This window comes from Carettochelys insculpta, chromosome 7 (genome assembly GCF_033958435.1).
Source record: "Carettochelys insculpta isolate YL-2023 chromosome 7, ASM3395843v1, whole genome shotgun sequence".
NCBI lineage: Eukaryota > Metazoa > Chordata > Testudines > Carettochelyidae > Carettochelys > Carettochelys insculpta.
In genome coordinates this window covers 70,225,645-70,243,500 of record NC_134143.1, presented here as the reverse complement: position 1 = coordinate 70,243,500, position 17,856 = coordinate 70,225,645, and the positions used below count along the sequence as shown (strand labels likewise).

Sequence of the window (17,856 nt, the reverse complement as noted above, 5' to 3'; positions counted from 1 at the left end):
TCCCCAAACGCATAGCCTAACACAGGGGGCTGAATAACTCAGTGGCTAGATTATTGGCCTTGTAAACACAGGTTTGTGAGCTCAGTCCTTGAGGGGGGCCTTTCAAGGTTCTAGGGCAGGTTAGATTTAAAAAAAAATCTTCCAGGGAAGGTGATTAGTCCTGCTCTGAGTGCAGAGGACTCAACTCAGTGAATTCTTGGTCCCTTCCAGTTCTTAAAAAAAAAACAATTTTTTAGTGAAGATAAGCCCTAGGTTTTGTGCAACATCAACCAGGCTGTTGGTGCTCAACATGTTAATAAAAAATAACATAAGGCTCTATATGTCTAGCCTTCTAAAGCTTTTACATCAGTTCAGCAGGATTGTTAATGAGATCTGGGCTACCAGCTGTATTGTTCATTTTTAAGACAAAACAACATTGAAGCTTCCCCCCACACCCAGAGGAAAAAGATAACTATGGCCAATGGAAAAGGAAAGAAATCACATACAAAGAGATAGATGGAATGTCTATAAAAGCCCCTCAGTGCAGCCATGTGTTACCTTTAGCATCTTGTGGAGGTTTGTAATAGAGACGAGAAGCACTGAGTGTCTCGACATTAACAGCCAAAAAATATCCCTCTTCACAGCCCATATACAGGTCAGATGTTGCAGTCCAACAGTGGACGGTAGGGTGGACTGAAGGCTGGATGTCATCTTTAGGCTTCAATACAAAAATGAGCACACTACAGCTAAATGTGCCAAACATTTGTATTTATAAATATGTAGACCCAGAGATATTAAGCCAGATGGTACAATCTATTATCCTGTATAATGCAGGCCAGAAAATTTCACCCACTTGCCTCTCCACTGAGCCCATAAACTTGTTTGACTAAAGCATATCTTCCAGAAAGGGTTCAGTCTAGATTTTAAGGCATCAAGGTCACACCTACACTGGCCCTCTCCTTTCAGAAGGTATATGGTAATGAGGGATTTTGGCAGATGCTGATGACTATGCAGTGCCTCATTAGCATAATGATGGCCCTGCGTGTTTCAAAAGTGCCGCTTTTGAAATGCACGCAGCCCGTATAGACAGGGGCCTTTCAAATGGACTCCTCAGACTTTGAAAGCCCCTTCTTCCTAAAACCAAATAGGCAGAAGGGGCTTTTGAAATCTGGGGTACTTTTGAAAGGCCCCTGTCTACATGGGTGGCATGTGCAGCTGCCATTATGCTAGTGAGGTGCTGCCTAGTCATGGCAGCACCTTATTAGCATCTGCCGAAATCCCTCATTACCATGCCCTTTCTGAAAGGAGGGGGCTAGTGTAGACGCAGCCCAAGAGAGGGAGAATCCACCACTTTCCTTGGTAGCTTGCTCCAATGGTTTATCACCCTCACTGTTAAAATCTTGTCCCTTATTTATAATTTGATGTTGTCTGGCTTTAATTTCCAGTGGTTGGTTCCTGTTATTTTTTTCTGAACTAGAATAAAAAGCCCTGATGTATCTGGTATCTTCTCCCTTACACTCTGTAGTCAAGTCTTTTTGATAATCTAACTTGAGTTCTGTAAGTATCTCACTCTTAGGCATTTTTTCCAGCCCCTGAATCATTTTTGTGGCTCTTTTTTGCAGCCTCTTCCATTTTTCAGTGTCCTTTTAAAATGGGGACACATTATTTTTGTATCAGCTTCATAAGGTGTGCAGAAATAAAATCACCTTTCTGTTCCTACTCACTACTGTCCTGTTTACACATCTAAAGACTGCATTGCCCTTTAGCCACACCATTGTCTGGGGTGCTCATGGTGAGTTGTTTGTCTACTATGACACCTAATCCCATATGAACTCAGGTATGGGAGATTGTGCCTGACCAAACAGCCTGTCTTGGCCTCACCCACACTCTGCTGCAGGCTTCCTACTGCCTGTTTCCACTTCTCTTCCAGCTCTTCAGTGGCCAAGAGGCTGGAACAGCCAGTATTTGTAGGACCTGGGGCTGGGACTTTGAGCTTGCGGACAGATCATACCACCCACTCAGTTCTAGGGTTGGGGGCACTGTCTGCCTGGTGCTGCAGGATTGGGCTGCGGGTGCTCTGTCCATGCTGCCCACCCAGTGCTCCAGAACTGGGGGCATTGGAGCCAAGCTGCTCACCCAGGACTGGGGACATAAAGGTGGGGAGCTCCTGGCTCTGGGAGGAGGGCAGAAAGAGGGAGGAGGATCCTGGAACACTTTCAATAATGGGAGTGCTGCAAGATGACCCCTTACTCCTGCCTGAGCCCACCAGACAGGTCTAAAGGGGTCAAGTCTGGTGCCACAACTAGGGGTGGCACATGGCCAGGAGCAGAGCCCCAGCCACAGGGCCCCAGAAGCAGGGCCAGTGGTTGGAGAGTGGGACAGAGCTAGCACTCCAATAGCAGAGCCCTGGGCCTGGGGACGGTGGCTGGCACCTGAGTGCTGGGCATAGGGCTGCGGAGTTGAGTCCCAGGTCTAGGATTGGGAGCAGGGTGCTGGGCACGGAGCTGCACGCATGGGGTCAGCAGACAGGGAGCAGGGCACAGGGGAGATGGCTGGGAGCTGAATTCTGGGCCAGACAGTGGAGCCCTGGGTGCAGAAAACTTGAGATGCGGCAGCACCTCTCACACCCCTTGTTCCTGGGCCTATGATCACCTAGTGTTTCTAGGCCTAAGCTCTCCATCCACAGGATGGGGATAACAGTATATGGCCGCGTCCACACATGCACGCTACTTCGAAGTAGTGGCACCCACTTCGAAATAGCACCCGTCACGGCTACACGTGTTGGGCGCTATTTCGAAGTTGAAATCGACGTTAGGTGGCGAGACGTCAAAGTCGCTAACCCCATGAGGGGATGGGAATAGCGCCCTACTTCGAAGTTGAACGTCGAAGTAGGGCACGTGTAGACGATCCGCGTCCCGCAACATCGAAATAGCGGGGTCCGCCATGGTGGCCATCAGCTGAGGGGTTGAGAGACGTTCTCTCTCCAGCCCCTGCGGGGCTCTATGGTCACTGGGTGCAGCAGCCCTTAGCCCAGGGCTTCTGGCTGCTGCTGCTGCGGCTGGGGATCCATGCTGCATGCACAGGGTCTGCAACCAGTTGTCGGCTCTGTGGATCTTGTGTTGTTTAGTGCAACTGTGTCTGGGAGGGGTCCTTTAAGGGAGCGGCTTGCTGTTGAGTCCGCCCTGTGACCCTGTCTGCAGCTGTTCCTGGCACCCTTATTTCGATGTGTGCTACTTTGGCGTGTAGACGTTCCCTCGCAGCGCCTATTTCGATGTGGTGCTGCCCAACGTCGAAGCTGAACATCGACGTTGCCAGCCCTGGAGGACGTGTAGATGTTATTCATCGAAATAGACTATTTCGATGTCGCTACATTGAAATAAGCTGTTTCGATGTAGCGTGCACGTGTAGACGTAGCCTATAAGAGTGTTACAATATGTAAGTACCTCAGAATCTTTATCAGTGGGGACCATACAAAACTGGATGAATAGGTGGGTGGGTATTGCTAAAATGAAATTAATTCAATAAAAAGCAACAAAAATCATTAGGAGGTAATATTGAAATAATTACATATTAATGGTTTGGCGAAGTGGTGACTAAATGAGGAATATAGCTTGAATCCTGCACTCTAGGTAATGCAGTGGAGACCAACTAAGTCCATAATTAAAAATGAGAATGTACAAAGGGAAAAAAAGTATTTAATACCTATAACCTGTTTTACTCTAACTGTAGTGGGACTAATGAAGGAAGAAGTGAACAGCAAGAGAAGCATCCTGGCAATGACATATATTCCCTTTGAACAAACCCTCCAAAAATTGCAAAAACTCTGTTGCTTGGAATATTAAAAGCTGATCTTCACAAAAGATGAGCAAATCTAAAATAGAGACTAATCCTATATTAGCAGAGAGCTGGACAAGAGGACCCTAAGAGATCTTTTTTTATCTCAACATTCAAGGGAGAGTAGGAAGTGTTAATACTGGGGTCACCAGACAATGATTACCTGCCTACCCAAATGATACTGTTGTTCCAACTGTATAAAGGCAGTGGGGTCGACAGTCACTGTGGGCAAAGTGGGGGGCAGCTCCATGCCTCCAGAAGGGGCCAAGTGTCAGGAGGACAGAGTGTGGCTAAGGGCAATCAGCTCTTAGCACTGCCCAGAGCATGGCATGCCCTCTCCCCTCACTTAGAAGCTGCACACAGCAGGGCAGTAACACTCTTGGGGTGTTTCAAAGGGGCCTGGAGCTCTCAGTTTTCTAGAGTTAATATTGTTTCATTGACCACTAAATGAAGCTACTTTGGGAGTGAGATATGATTGAGATGATGGTAGTTCACAGCAAATCTACATAAAAGTTTTGGATAAGAAGTGCAGACCCACTGACAGGAGGGTGACAACTGAATAGGGGCTTGGAACTTCTGGGCTCCTTTGAAATTCCAAGCCCCTATTCAGTTGTCCCCCTCCTGTCAGTGGGTCTGCACTTCTTATCCAAAACTTTTATGTAGATTTGCTGTGAACTACCATCATCTCAATCATATCTCACTCCCAAAGTAGCTTCATTTAGTGGTCAATGAAACAATATTAACTCTAGTAAACATCTGTAAGTCTGGGGAGAGGTATAGGATGAGGTAAAATGGATGCTCTTTGCTGGCAACACTGAGAATCAGAAGCATCTAGGTTTTGTTTCCAAGATTCTCCAGAGACTCGTGTTATGATTTTGGTTAAATCACTCTGGCCTATCAGCTGAGAGGAATAAGGGGATTTTGATGTTTGCAGGGTCCTTCCAAAAAGGACCCCTGTGTAGATGAGCTGTGGGCGAGCGAAATGTGACACTTTTGAAGTGCGATGGCCGGCAGCATGCTAATGTGATGCTGAATATTCATTTCAGTGCTTCATTAGTATGCTTTGATTTGGCTATTAGCATGGTCATTTTGATGTTTTTTTGTAAGTGTAGACATAGCCTCTCTGTCTCTAAGATGGGATAATTAGTTACCTCAAAGGTATAGTATTAAATTCAGTCCCTTAATCTCTATGGGTAGTTACACTCACAAGTTTTGCTGACAAAATCCCAGTTTTCTTGACAGTATGCCAACAAAATGCGACAGTTTGTCAACAAAACTCAGCACTTTTCCAGCAACGTTCTACCTCTCAGCCCTGAGGCATAAAGCTGCTGTCAGTAAAAAGGCTGTGTTGACACTCTGGGAGGCCTTATCTCCACACATAAGACACCCAGGACAATGGGCTGCCCTGTCTGCTGTGCTTCTGGGTGCCTGTTTTTGTCAAGAGAGCAGCTGGGTGGTCTGTCTGCTCTGTCAACAAAGCAGAGTGCTCTTCCAATTGGCTGTTGTGTTGACAGAAGTTTTGTTGGGAAATCTCTTCCAACAGTGACTTCTGTTGACAGATCACTGTAGTGTAACCATAGCCCATGAAGCACTTTGAGGAAAGAGACTTCAATATATACAATGGAATAATTTATTTTATAAATAAAATAAAAATAGTAAACTCTAATATTATGCTAGTGATTGAATAACAATGTGGCCATTATATCATCCAGACAAAGACTCATATAAATATTTTAAATAAGTTATGAGATTTTATATCTACACATTTCTTTTGCAAAGTAGTTACTCTGACTCAGGACCTTCCTGTGCAAGTCCCAGTTGACATCTGTTGTCAAGTCCATCTCTGATCATTGTGATGACCCAACATACACAACAGACACAGAGTTCTAGTTCTAGAGAGGGACCATCACCATGTATACCCAGTACAAGGGACTCACAAGAAGCAGTCCCATGTAGTGTTTTTGTTGTGAAATTATACAGTCATTCATAAGCTTTCCAAAGCTCTGTTCCTGTAAATAGTACTATCTAGAGCAAATGTCCATAATCCTGGACAAGAAATGTTTTGTGGAAGGCTGATGGCATCTAACAGTGCACGGTGACACAGAGGAGTCATGTTTGGATATCAAGTCTAAGCAACTGCAGAAAACTCGGGGTCTTAGTTATAAGAGATACTGAAACACAAAATATCTACTTGTGCATGGAGCGGGTTAAAAACTTCATGCTACTGCCCCCTTTTGGCAATATTTGGTTACAATTCCAGCCACAATGACATAGTTTGAAGCACAGTTGGAGCAAGTGGTCACCCATAATATAAATATTAAGAATGTTCTTTCATCTGATTCAGACCGATGACAAAGGACATAAAATTGTCCTTTTTGTGAACGGCTGTTGAATGTTTCCTCAAGGGCATGCTCCTGCTCCCTTAGAATTCAGTTGAAGAGTTGACTTAAATTAGATTAGATTAGATATGGAACATGTCCTTATTGATTTAATGAGCGTGTGAGATGGTAGAGGGGAAAAAAGTACTTTGTAGCTACGTCTACACGTGAAGCCTACATCGAAGTAGCTTATTTCGATGTAGCGACATCGAAATAGGCTATTTCGATGAATAACGTCTACACGTCCTCCAGGGCTGGCAACGTCGACGTTCAACATCGACGTTGCACAGCACCACATCGAAATAGGCGCTGCGAGGGAACGTCTACACGCCAAAGTAGCACACATCGAAATAAGGGTGCCAGGCACAGCTGCAGACAGGGTCACAGGGCGGACTCAACAGCAAGCCGCTCCCTTAAAGGACCCCTCCCAGACACAGTTGCACTAAACAACACAAGATCCACAGAGCCGACAACTGGTTGCAGACCCTGTGCATGCAGCATGGATCCCCAGCTGCCGCAGCAGCCCCCAGAAGCCCTGGGCTAAGGGCTGCTGCCCACGGTGACCATAGAGCCCCGCAGGGGCTGGAGAGAGAGCGTCTCTCAACCCCTCAGCTGATGGCCACCATGGCAGACCCCGCTATTTCGATGTTGCAGGACGCGGATCGTCTACACGTGCCCTACTTCAACGTTCAACTTCGAAGTAGGGCGCTATTCCCATCCCTTCATGGGGTTAGTGGCTTCGACGTCTCGCCGCCTAACGTTGATGTTAACATCGAAATAGCGCCCAACACGTGTAGCCGTGACGGGCGCTATTTCGAAGTTAGTGCCGCTACTTCAAAGTAGCGTGCACGTGTAGACACGGCTTGTGTGTGTCAAAGTGAGACATTTGTGCTTTTCTGAAGATGAATTTCTGGACTTGACCAATGGGAGAAAGTCTTGCACACTAGACAAATCACTTTCAACCCCAGCAACTAAGCAGCTGTTTTTTTTCTCCAGCAGAGGCCAGAGGTCTTGAAAGGTTGGAAAACAAGGTGACCATTACAGTCTGCCATCAGTAAATATTACAGTCGCTGGTAAAGGATGTGAGAAGAGAATTCCTTGGTGAGCATATTATCTTAATCTTCTGGATAATGTTGCTTAAACTAGTGGATATCCAGTCAATGCTGGACTTACACTTTGACAGACTTAACTGACTGTGCCTTAGGAGCCCCTACTGTTAGTAGGCATAGGTGAGACCCTCCTAGTCCACCAACATCTCCAGAGAATACCAGTGCCAAACAGGCACCATTTCCTCTTTACTCTTCTGACTGCAGGAACGTTTTGTTAAGGCAAACTTACAAGAAATTAATGAGGAAAGCATTGAGGACAGAATGTGTGATTCAACCTGTCTGTGCCTTCTGCAGTAACAATTGAACTGAAGTGTATGAAGACACCCTTCTTCCCATTTTATACCCTGGAAAACTTCTGCAAGAGTGCAGTGAATGGCCCTAATGGGTGTAACTTTCTAGAAAAAAAAATTTCTAGCTTGACACCAGAGGCACTATGGCCCACAAATAGGAATATGCAGAGGCCACTTGAAGAAGAACTACAAGGTACTCCGTTATATTTACCTGGGAAAGTTAAAACAGACTATTCCAGCCCTAACGTGATTTATCTGAGATCCAAGGTGTTTCATAGAAACATAGAATCCTAGGGCTGGAAGGGACCTTAGGAGGTCATCTAGTCCAGCCCCCTGCTTAAAGCAGGACCAACCCTAATTAAAACATCCCAGCCAACACTCTGGCAAGCTGGGACTTAAAACCTCTAAGGATGGAGATTCCACCACTTCTCTAGGTAACACATTCCAGTGCTTCACCACCCTCCTGGTGAAACAGTTTTTCCTAATATCCAGCCTACACCTCTCCCTCTGTAACTTCAGATCAGTGATCCTTGTTTTACCATACATCACCGTAGAGAACAGCCTCTCTCCATCCTCTTTGCAGCCCTCCTTCAAGACGTTGAATGCTATCAAATCGCCCCTCAGTCTTCTCTTCTGCAAACTAAGCCCAAATCCCTCAGCCTCTCCTCACAGGTGATGTGCTCCAGCCCCCAATCATTTTTGTTGCCCTCTGCTGAACCCGCTCCAATGCATCCACATCCTTTCTATACTGGGGGTGGGGAGGCCAGAACTGGATGCAATGCTACAGAAGAGGCCTCACCAGTGTCAAATAGAGGGCGGAATAATTACTTCTCTAGATCTGCTGGAAATGCTTCTCCTAATGCATACCAATATGCCATTAGCCTTCTTGGCTACAAGGGCACACTGTTGACTTATATCCAGTCTCTCCCATTCACTGTCATCCCCAGGTCCTTTTCTGCTGCACTGCTACTTAGCCAGTTGGTCCCCAGGCTGTAACAATGCTTGGGATTCTTTCATCCCAGGTGCACAACTTTGCACTTGTCCGTGTTGAACCTCATCAGATTTCTTTTACCCCAATCCTCCAATTTATCTTGGTCACTCCATACCCTTTTTGTAGCCTCCAATGTACCTACCTCTCCCTTTACAGGGTGCAATCCATCTCCTGATCCAGGTCATTAATAAAGATGTTGAAAGCTACTGGCCCTAGAATGGATCTTTGGGACACTCCACTTGAAACCAACTGCCAACCAGACATTGAGCCGTTGATCACCGTCTAGCCAGCTTTCTATCCATCTTATGGTCCATGTATCCAATGAATTCTTCCTTAACTTATGGGCAAGAAAGTTGTGGGAGACTGTATCAAGAGCTTTGCTAAAGTCAAGGTATAGCACATCCATTGACTTTCCCATGTCCACAAAGCCAGCTACCTCCTCATAGAAGCCAATCAGATTGGCCAGGCATGACTTGCCCTTGGTGAATCCATGTTGACTACTCTTCATAACTTTCTATTCTTCCAAGTGCTTCAAAATGGATTCCTTGAGGATCCCCTCCATGATTTTTCCAAGAACTGAGGTAAGGCTGACCAATCTATAGTTCCCTGGATTGTCCTTCTTTCCTTTTTTTAAGGATGGAAACTACATTTTCCTTTTTCCAGTCATTCAGGACCTCTTCCAACCTCCATGAGTTTTGAAAGATAATAACCAAAGACTCTGCAATGAAATCTGCCAATTCCTCCAGTACCCTTGGATGCATTAAATCCTGACCCATGAATATGTATGCATCTAACTTTCCTATATAGCTCTTAACGGCTACATCTACACGTGAAGCCAACATCGAAATAGCTTATTTCGATGTAGCAACATCGAAATAGGCTATTTCGATGAATAACGTCTACACGTCCTCCAGGGCTGGCAACGTCGATGTTCAACTTTGACGTTGCGCGGCACCACATCGAAATAGGCGCTGCGAGGGTACGTCTACACGCCAAAGTAGCACACATCGAAATAAGGGTGCCAGGCACAGCTGCAGACAGGGTCACAGGGCGGACTCAACAGCAAGCCGCTCCCTTAAAGGGCCCCTCCCAGACACAGTTGCACTAAACAACACAAGATACACAGAGCTGACAACTGGTTGCAGACCCTGTGCCTGCAGCATAGATCCCCAGCTGCCGCAGAAGCAGCCAGAAGCCCTGGGCTAAGGGCTGCTGCCCACGGTGACCATAGAGCCCTGCAGGGGCTGGAGAGAGAGCATCTCTCAACCCCCCAGCTGATGGCCGCCATGGAGGACCCAGCAATTTCGACGTTGCGGGACGCGGATTGTCTACACGGTGCCTACTTTGACGTTCAACGTCGAAGTAGGGTGCTATTCCGATCCCCTCATGAGGTTAGCGACTTCGACGTCTCGCCGCCTAACGTCGAAGTTAACTTCGAAATAGCGCCCGACGCGTGTAGCCGCGACGGGCGCTATTTCGAAGTTGGTGCCTCTACTTCGAAGTAGCGTGCACATGTAGACACAGCTAACCTGTTCTTTCCCCACCAAGGGCTGCCCACCCCCTTCCCATACTGCATTGGCTAGAGCCATAGTCTGGGATCTGACCTTGTCCATGAAGACTGAGGCAAAAAAGTTTCAAACCTGATGCATAAAATAGTAAGGCACCTCATTATAAAACAACTAATGCTAATATGGATTTCACAAACATTGCGGAGAAACTATACTTCTTTTCTGGACAGGAAAGGTGTAATAGGTTGTCAATATATGAATTTTGTTCATATCTTTCAGCATCAGCTCAATCATAACAGCTTATATTAGCAGATAGATGTAGAGCTGTAATTACCTTGAATGTTTCTGCTTCATCCCCTGCCAGCCCAGCAATGGCTGAAACTGGTAGCACAGGGCCATAGTAAAGGTCTTGGAAATTGGGATGTGAAACAAAGACATCCTGCTTACACATCACAGACCCATCTTCAGCAGGGAGTCTGACAGGCCTGCAAAAAAGAAGAGAAATGCACATGAGAAGAGGAAGCACTTCCAGAAAATAATTACTGATACATAGCTGGGAAGTATGTTTTCAAAAATCTGATCCTTTGTTAATGTTCTAATACAATGACATTCCTTTATTGTAATAATGCAAGGCTGACATAGGCTACATCTACACTAGAAGCACGTGTTACTGTTGAAAGAGATTTTCCGACAAAACTGCCAACAGATTGCGTCTACATGTAAAAGCGGATCGGTCTTTTGATCCACTCTATCAACAAAAGAGCCCCCTGGAGCATCTACACGGCTTTTTTCTCAACAGTTTCTGTCGACAAAACACATTTTGTGTGCAGATGCACTGTGCGTTTTGTTGACAAAACCCCAGTTTTGTCCACAAAACTCTCTAGTGTAGACATAGCCATTGACAACCATTTTACATGGCAAATACTGTTGCAATAAAAAAGCTTGGTCAACAATGAAAGGTTACATTGGCATAGCGAAGGTGGTCGGGGCATTGAAGCAACACGCCCATCAAGCACTCCAGCTTTGAAGGCAAAATCCCTAGGTGCAGCCATGTTGACAGAACAGGGCTTTTGTCAACGTAGCTAACTTCATTCAGGGATGCAGCACTCCTAGGCTGTGTCTACACGTGCCCCAAACTTCGAAATGGCCATGCAAATGGCCATTTCGAAGTTTACTAATGAAGCGCTGAAATGCATATTTAGCGCTTCATTAGCATGCGGGCGGCAGCTGCGCTTCGAAATTGATGCGCCTTGCCGCCGCGCGGCGCGTCCAGACGGGGCTCCTTTTCGAAAGGACGCCGCCTACTTCGAAGTCCCCTTATTCCAATGAGCTCATGGGAATAAGGGGACTTCGAAGTAGGCGGCATCCTTTTGAAAAGGAGCCCCGTCTGGACGCGCCGCGCGGTGGCAAGGAGCGTCAATTTCGAAGCGCGGCTGCCGCCCGCATGCTAATGAAGCGCTGAATACGCATTTCAGCGCTTCATTAGTAAACTTCGAAATGGCCATTTGCATGGCCATTTCGAAGTTTGGGGCACGTGTAGACATAGCCATACAGAGACTCCTTCTGTCAGTGTAGGTTAAGTCTATGTGATGCAGCAATGTGGGCATAGCTGTGCCAATATATCTATGCCAGCAGAGTCTCCATTGTGTAGATATACACAGTCTTTTTGCTTCAGGAGAAGTAAGGTCTGAGTACAGAACTGGCAGCAGTGAACTTCTGCATTTTATCCCAATGTCTGTTTTTGACACTGACTCCTTTTTGTCTTGGGCAAGTAACTTAGCCACTCTGGGCATATGTCTACACTGCAATGAAAGAACAGAGACAATGAGTCTCTGGGCCCAGGTCAATTGACTCAGGGTCACAGTGCTTGGGGTGCAGGGATAAAAACAGCAATGCAGAAGTTTTGACTTAGGCTGGAGCCTGGGCTTTGAAATCCTGTGAAGTGGGAGGGCCTGAGAGTCTGGGCTTCAGCCTGAGCATCCACACCAATGGTGGGCAACCTGCAGTCCATGGACCACAAATGGCCCGTCAGGATTCTATTTGCAGCCCATGAGACATTTTGTTTATAGTTGGCCACATGCAGGGTTGCCAGATTGCTGGTTTCCATCCATGTAGTGTTTTTCCTACTGGTATTATGAAAGAGATATGCACATAAAGCAAAGGCACGTGAAGTGAGGTGCATGCTGCTAGCACACAACACTGACTGTGAGAGCTGTGTGTGCCTTCTGCATCCAAAAAATGCTGCAAGGTTCAATCAGAACACCCCAGAAATTCTAGGAAAAAAAGCACAGTTATAAAAACTACCCTATCCTGGGAATTTTTTGGTTGAAACAATCTTGTGGCTCACTGAGATAAAGGAGGTCCACTTAGGGGGCCAGCTCACTAGGCCCACACTGCTATGTTTAAGCCCACTGTCTGAATCCCATAAGCCTGAGTCACTTGAATTGGGCCCTGAGACTTGCTGCTGCAGAGTTTTATTTCAGTGAAGTCACACTCTGGACCTCAGTTTTCATGTGTGCACTGAGGTTAATAATTTCACCCTAGCAGGGAGTTGTGAAGTTTCTTTGCTAATGTTGGAAAAGTGCTGAAAGGATAAAAAATGTGCTACATATAATTCTCTTGTGGAATCCTAGTTGCATTCAGAAAGTGTCTGTTGTGTATGATCACCAATCAGATAGAATATTAATTAAAAAAGACATGGAAGGGAGGGCGAGTATGCTGTAGCTTGGTGAATATGCTGATTTATGACAATAACATTTTATGTAAAAATAAATAATAATAAGTCTTCAACCAATTTTCATTTTCTGATGACTGGAGTGAAGAGAGAGAAAAATAAATATATCTTTCCATGTAAATTTTACAGTGATAAAAAGCAAAAAGAATCCAGCTTGATTTCCAGATTCCACATTAAAGGTCGGTCTGCACTTACCCATTTTATCAGTATAACTGTGTCTGGGATAGGGAGCTGGGGATGAGGGGGCCATTGTCATGTTTCGCCAACATAGTCATTCTGGTAAAAGCTCTTGTTTAGACTGTTATAATAATATAATGGTACCTTATATCAGCATAGTTTATTTCAGATCTCAGAATAAGCTATACTAACATAAGCACTTCTATACATCTACCTGAGGTAAAGTTTGCTTCTTTAAATATATACGTTTGTGTGCACACACACACATGCTCTCTCCAGTATAGTTCAAGCAGCAAAACAAATAAGTGTCGATAAGTCATCCACAGTACTGGGGGAATTACACTAAATATTAGAAAAACCACCTTTGGATTTGTAAACTCATCACACGGGATGTGGTACTCACAGAGAAAATAAACACTGGAGACCACATGGAGCTGTTTGCAGATCAATCTGTGATCATGTGTACTTTAAAATACATGCATTTTCCTTCACTAAATGCTGGCAAGAAACTCTGTCCAAACAGGGTAACTGCATGCAACATCTGTAGTGCAAGTTCCTTGTATTGCTCTGTCAATATTCCTTAGTCTTTTTATGGCAAAGCCAATTGCAGGAGTGGGAAAATAGTCCCATCTCCATTTACATTCAGTCCTGATCTCTTAGCAAAGATTGCTACTAAATCTGATCATTCACATCTGCAATAGTGCTAATTGTGATCTGGACATCTGAGCACTAGGAAATGGTATCACAAATTCAACATGCATGATTCAACAGACAGTTAAATTTCTTATTAGTGAGGTTATAAAGAGTTGTCAGCTAATCTTAATTGGATCTATAGATCTGTTATCTTTGTAAATTGATATATGTCAGTGGTCCTAGACACTAAAATAAAGTTCTCAATAGTTTTTTTTTTAATTGGGAAGGTGTGTTACTTACTTCGACTTGAGATGATGTTCCTGATCATTCCTTTCAATATTCCAGATAGTAAGAGAGTTTTCATTGGACAAACAAAGTTGGTGCCAGCTCATGGGATTAAAACTCATAGAGGTCACTTCCACACCTGGCTGAGATTTACTGCACAAAAGGATATTTTCTTGCCAGTCCCTTCAAGAAGGAGAATTTTTAAAAAATGTATCAAATAAGCCACAAAATTCAGCCTGTCCCTATAGGCTTGATCCCATGAAGTGCCAGTTGACATCAGTGGCAGTAGTACATGCTCTGCTCCTCTCAGAAATCTTGCACCTTGTCACAGACAAAACCTTTCTACCGCCAATCAAGTGGGACTGACAAAACAAGCTGGATAATCAGTCATATATAAAATGAATATTCTTTAGGACTAACACTGCTACTAATAGAAAATGTTGCAATAAGATGAAAAACAAACATGTTAGCGAGTGCTGCTGTCAGGGTCACCCATGAGAGGGTGGATGGGGGGCAAAGAGGGTAGCTGCCTCGGGACCCAGTAATTTAAAAGGGCCCAGGGCTCTGAGGCATCACTGGAGTACTCCAGGTCCTTTAAATAGCCACCAGAGCCCCACGCAGCACAGTCTGAGCAGCACTGGGCTGGGTGGGAGAGGCACAGCGTGGTACAGATGGTGATGAGGACTGGCTGTCCTTACTCCCGCTCCTTCTGGGGTCCACAGCCAAGTCCTCCGATCCCCAACTCCACGACCACTATGCATTACCCAGAGCCTAGTGAAATCTGTCACCAGGCCTGGCTGCTCTGCATCAGAGGCTAAGACTAAGCTGGGAGTCAGGAGACCTAACTCTGCCATTTATTCTTTGTGTAGTCCCAGACAAGTCACTTCACCCACTTCTGTGCCTCAGGCTTCCTATGTATAAAATAGGGACAATAATCCTTACAGATAGCTGTAAAATAACTTTTAAAGGTATGGATTAAAAATCTCCTGTAATTTTTTCACATGCTATCTTTGGACTATGACATTTGATGCTAACCTCTTAGTAACATTTGCAATTGAAAAATACACTGGTAATCACGTCATCCAAACTTGGAGTTGGAATTTCAACTTTATTATGTGTGACTAAGGTTTGAGTGAAGAACTCTAGCATGAACTGCAAATGAGTTTAATATAATCCTGCTGGTCTAGCTCATGTCAAATTCATTTATTGATACTGATCAGGATGAAAGAAAATTATTAACATTAGTGTCACTTGGAAAAAAAGCAAAACATGATTTAATGGGTGTATTTTATCTTGATGCTCTAGTATTAACACATGTTCAGTAGCTTCCATTAATATTAAAGGAAGTTACAAGGTGAAATCCTGGCATAAAAGGGTGTTATTGTAGCTCTCTCTCCAAAGATCTGTCACTGTGATCTGAAACATAGCAAACTGTGCCAAGACTCTTTTGTAGTAGCTAATTTACTAAGATATGATGTGATATGGTCCAGGTGCCTAAAAAAGTGTCTGGCATCAAATCATTGCTTTGAACAGAAGAAAGATCTAGGGATAAAAGGTCATCATCCTCAAGCTTCCCATACTTCAAGCCCAAACTAACTTTTAAGCTGTGTCTACACGTGCACGCTACTTTGAAGTAGCGGCACTAACTTCGAAATAGCGCCCGTCACGGCTACACGCGTCGGGCGCTATTTCGAAGTTAACTTTGACGTTAGGCGGCGAGACGTCGAAGTCGCTAACCTCATGAGGGGATCGGAATAGCACCCTACTTCGACGTTCAACATCGAAGTAGGCACCGTGTAGACGATCCGCGTCCCGCAACGTCGAAATTGCCGGGTCCTCCATGGCGGCCATCAGCTGGGAGGTTGAGAGATGCTCTCTCTCCAGCCCCTGCGGGGCTCTATGGTCACCGTGGGCAGCAGCCCTTAGCCCAGGGCTTCTGGCTGCTGCTGCGGCAGCTGGGGATCCATGCTGCAGGCACAGGGTCTGCAACCAGTTGTCGGCTCTGTGTATCTTGTGTTGTTTAGTGCAACTGTGTCTGGGAGGGGCCCTTTAAGGGAGCGGCTTGCTGTTGAGTCCGCCCTGTGACCCTGTCTGCAGCTGTGCCTGGCACCCTTATTTCGATGTGTGCTACTTTGGCGTGTAGACGTACCCTCGCAGCGCCTATTTCGATGTGGTGCCGCGCAACGTCGAAGTTGAACATCGACGTTGGCGGCCCTGGAGGACGTGTAGACGTTATTCATCGATGTTGCTACATCGAAATAAGCTATTTCGATGTTGGCTTCACGTGTAGACTTGGCCATGAAGAGCAACTTAAAAATAAACCATGAATTCTATTTTCATTATCCTTAATCCAACTGACCGGATTAAGGATAATGAAAATAGAATTCATGGTTTATTAAACATTGAAATAGCGGGGTCCGCCATGGTGGCCATCAGCTGAGGGGTTGAGAGACGCTCTCTCTCCAGCCCCTGTGGGGCTCTATGGTCACCGTGTGCAGCAGCCCTTAGCCCAGGGCTTCTGGCTGCTGCTGCTGCAGCTGGGGATCCATGCTGCATGCATAGGGTCTGCAACCAGTTGTCGGCTCTGTGGATCTTGTGTTGTTTAGTGCAACTGTGTCTGGGAGGGGCCCTCTAAGGGAGCGGCTTGCTGTTGAGTCCGCCCTGTGACCCTGTCTGCAGCTGTGCCTGGCACCCTTATTTCGACGTGTGCTACTTTGGCGTGTAGACGTTCCCTCGCAGCGCCTATTTCGATGTGGTGCTGCGCGACGTCAATGTTGAACGTCGACATTGCCAGCCCTGGAGGACGTGTAGACGTTATTCATCAAAATAGCCTATTTCGATGTCGCTACATTGAAATAAGCTACTTCGATGTAGGCTTCACATGTAGACGTAGCTAATGAAAGGCAATTCTGGCAGGAAGGTAATGGTAGATCAGAGAGAAAGGAAAAAGCAAAGGCATGATTTGGCCTTACTGGTTTCTCTTGACAAGTCAGTCATTGAAGATCTGTTCAAGGAATGCACATAAAAACTTTGATCTAAGGTACCCAGTATTAAAGGAAAGTGTCTGATACTTACCATATAGAAAGAGCAAATTCTGGGACTGAAGAGTAACTGGCCAGGTAAGGACCCATGTAACTGAATGCAAGTAAGGTGTAGTCCAGCTGAGCATTCTCTACAATACAAAATTAAGAATAAGGATTTTAGTCAGCCTAAGGCTTCATATAGTGGACAACCACAGGCCAGGCACTTTGCTCCACCTGTGATTATTTGTTTTGATTTGACCATATAAAAACAACTTCTATTATGGTTTCAAAGAAGAAAAAGATGATATAGAACTGCTTGTATAGTTCTTTTCTAGAAATGGAAAAGTCCTAACGGCTACCATGCCTCCAATCCCCATCAACACACAACTACCTGCTAGGTAATATTCTTGGCTTTTCCATCAAGCTGTGCTTCTATAATACTTCTCCACATGAATCTCAAAATGTTTTACTGGTATTAATTTACTGACCAGCTCTTCTCTGCAGTAGGGAAGCTTTATGATCCCCACGCAACAGACTGGATGCTTGGCACATAGATAGGTTAAGTGACTTGCCCAAGCTCACAGAGGAAGGCTGTAGAAGGCTGTTTGGTTTATATGATTGCCCAAACTCCCAACACTTAACCACAAGTCCATCAATTGAGTTGTCTCAGACAACAGGGTTTTCACCACGTCCCTTTGAAGAATGCACAAATTTAATAAATCTCAGTGGTTTTGAATTTTTCCATTATTCAGTCTATATCTCCTATCATTAATTTAAAGCCCTCCATGCCTGCTTTGGTGTCAGCACTCCTTAAATGTTTAGTGACATATTTCCCGTTAGTTGGTTTTGACCAAGCTATATGAGTTTTTACTCATAAATTATTACCAGCAACTGGTTGACTCTGTGCCAGGCACA

At 45.2% G+C, this 17,856-nt stretch overlaps 1 protein-coding gene across 1 annotated transcript in view; it reads right to left on the bottom strand.

Moving 5' to 3' along the window:
- Positions 1-17,856, bottom strand: part of CFAP43 (cilia and flagella associated protein 43) — a 92,591-nt gene that overhangs the window by 70,787 nt on the left and 3,948 nt on the right. Inside the window, exons 3-6 of the mRNA XM_074999213.1 lie at positions 16,994-17,090; positions 13,934-14,101; positions 10,424-10,574; positions 538-697 (exon numbers count right to left, since the gene is read on the bottom strand). Coding sequence (XP_074855314.1) covers positions 538-697; positions 10,424-10,574; positions 13,934-14,101; positions 16,994-17,090 — 576 coding nt within the window. The remainder of the gene's footprint in view (positions 1-537; positions 698-10,423; positions 10,575-13,933; positions 14,102-16,993; positions 17,091-17,856) is intronic.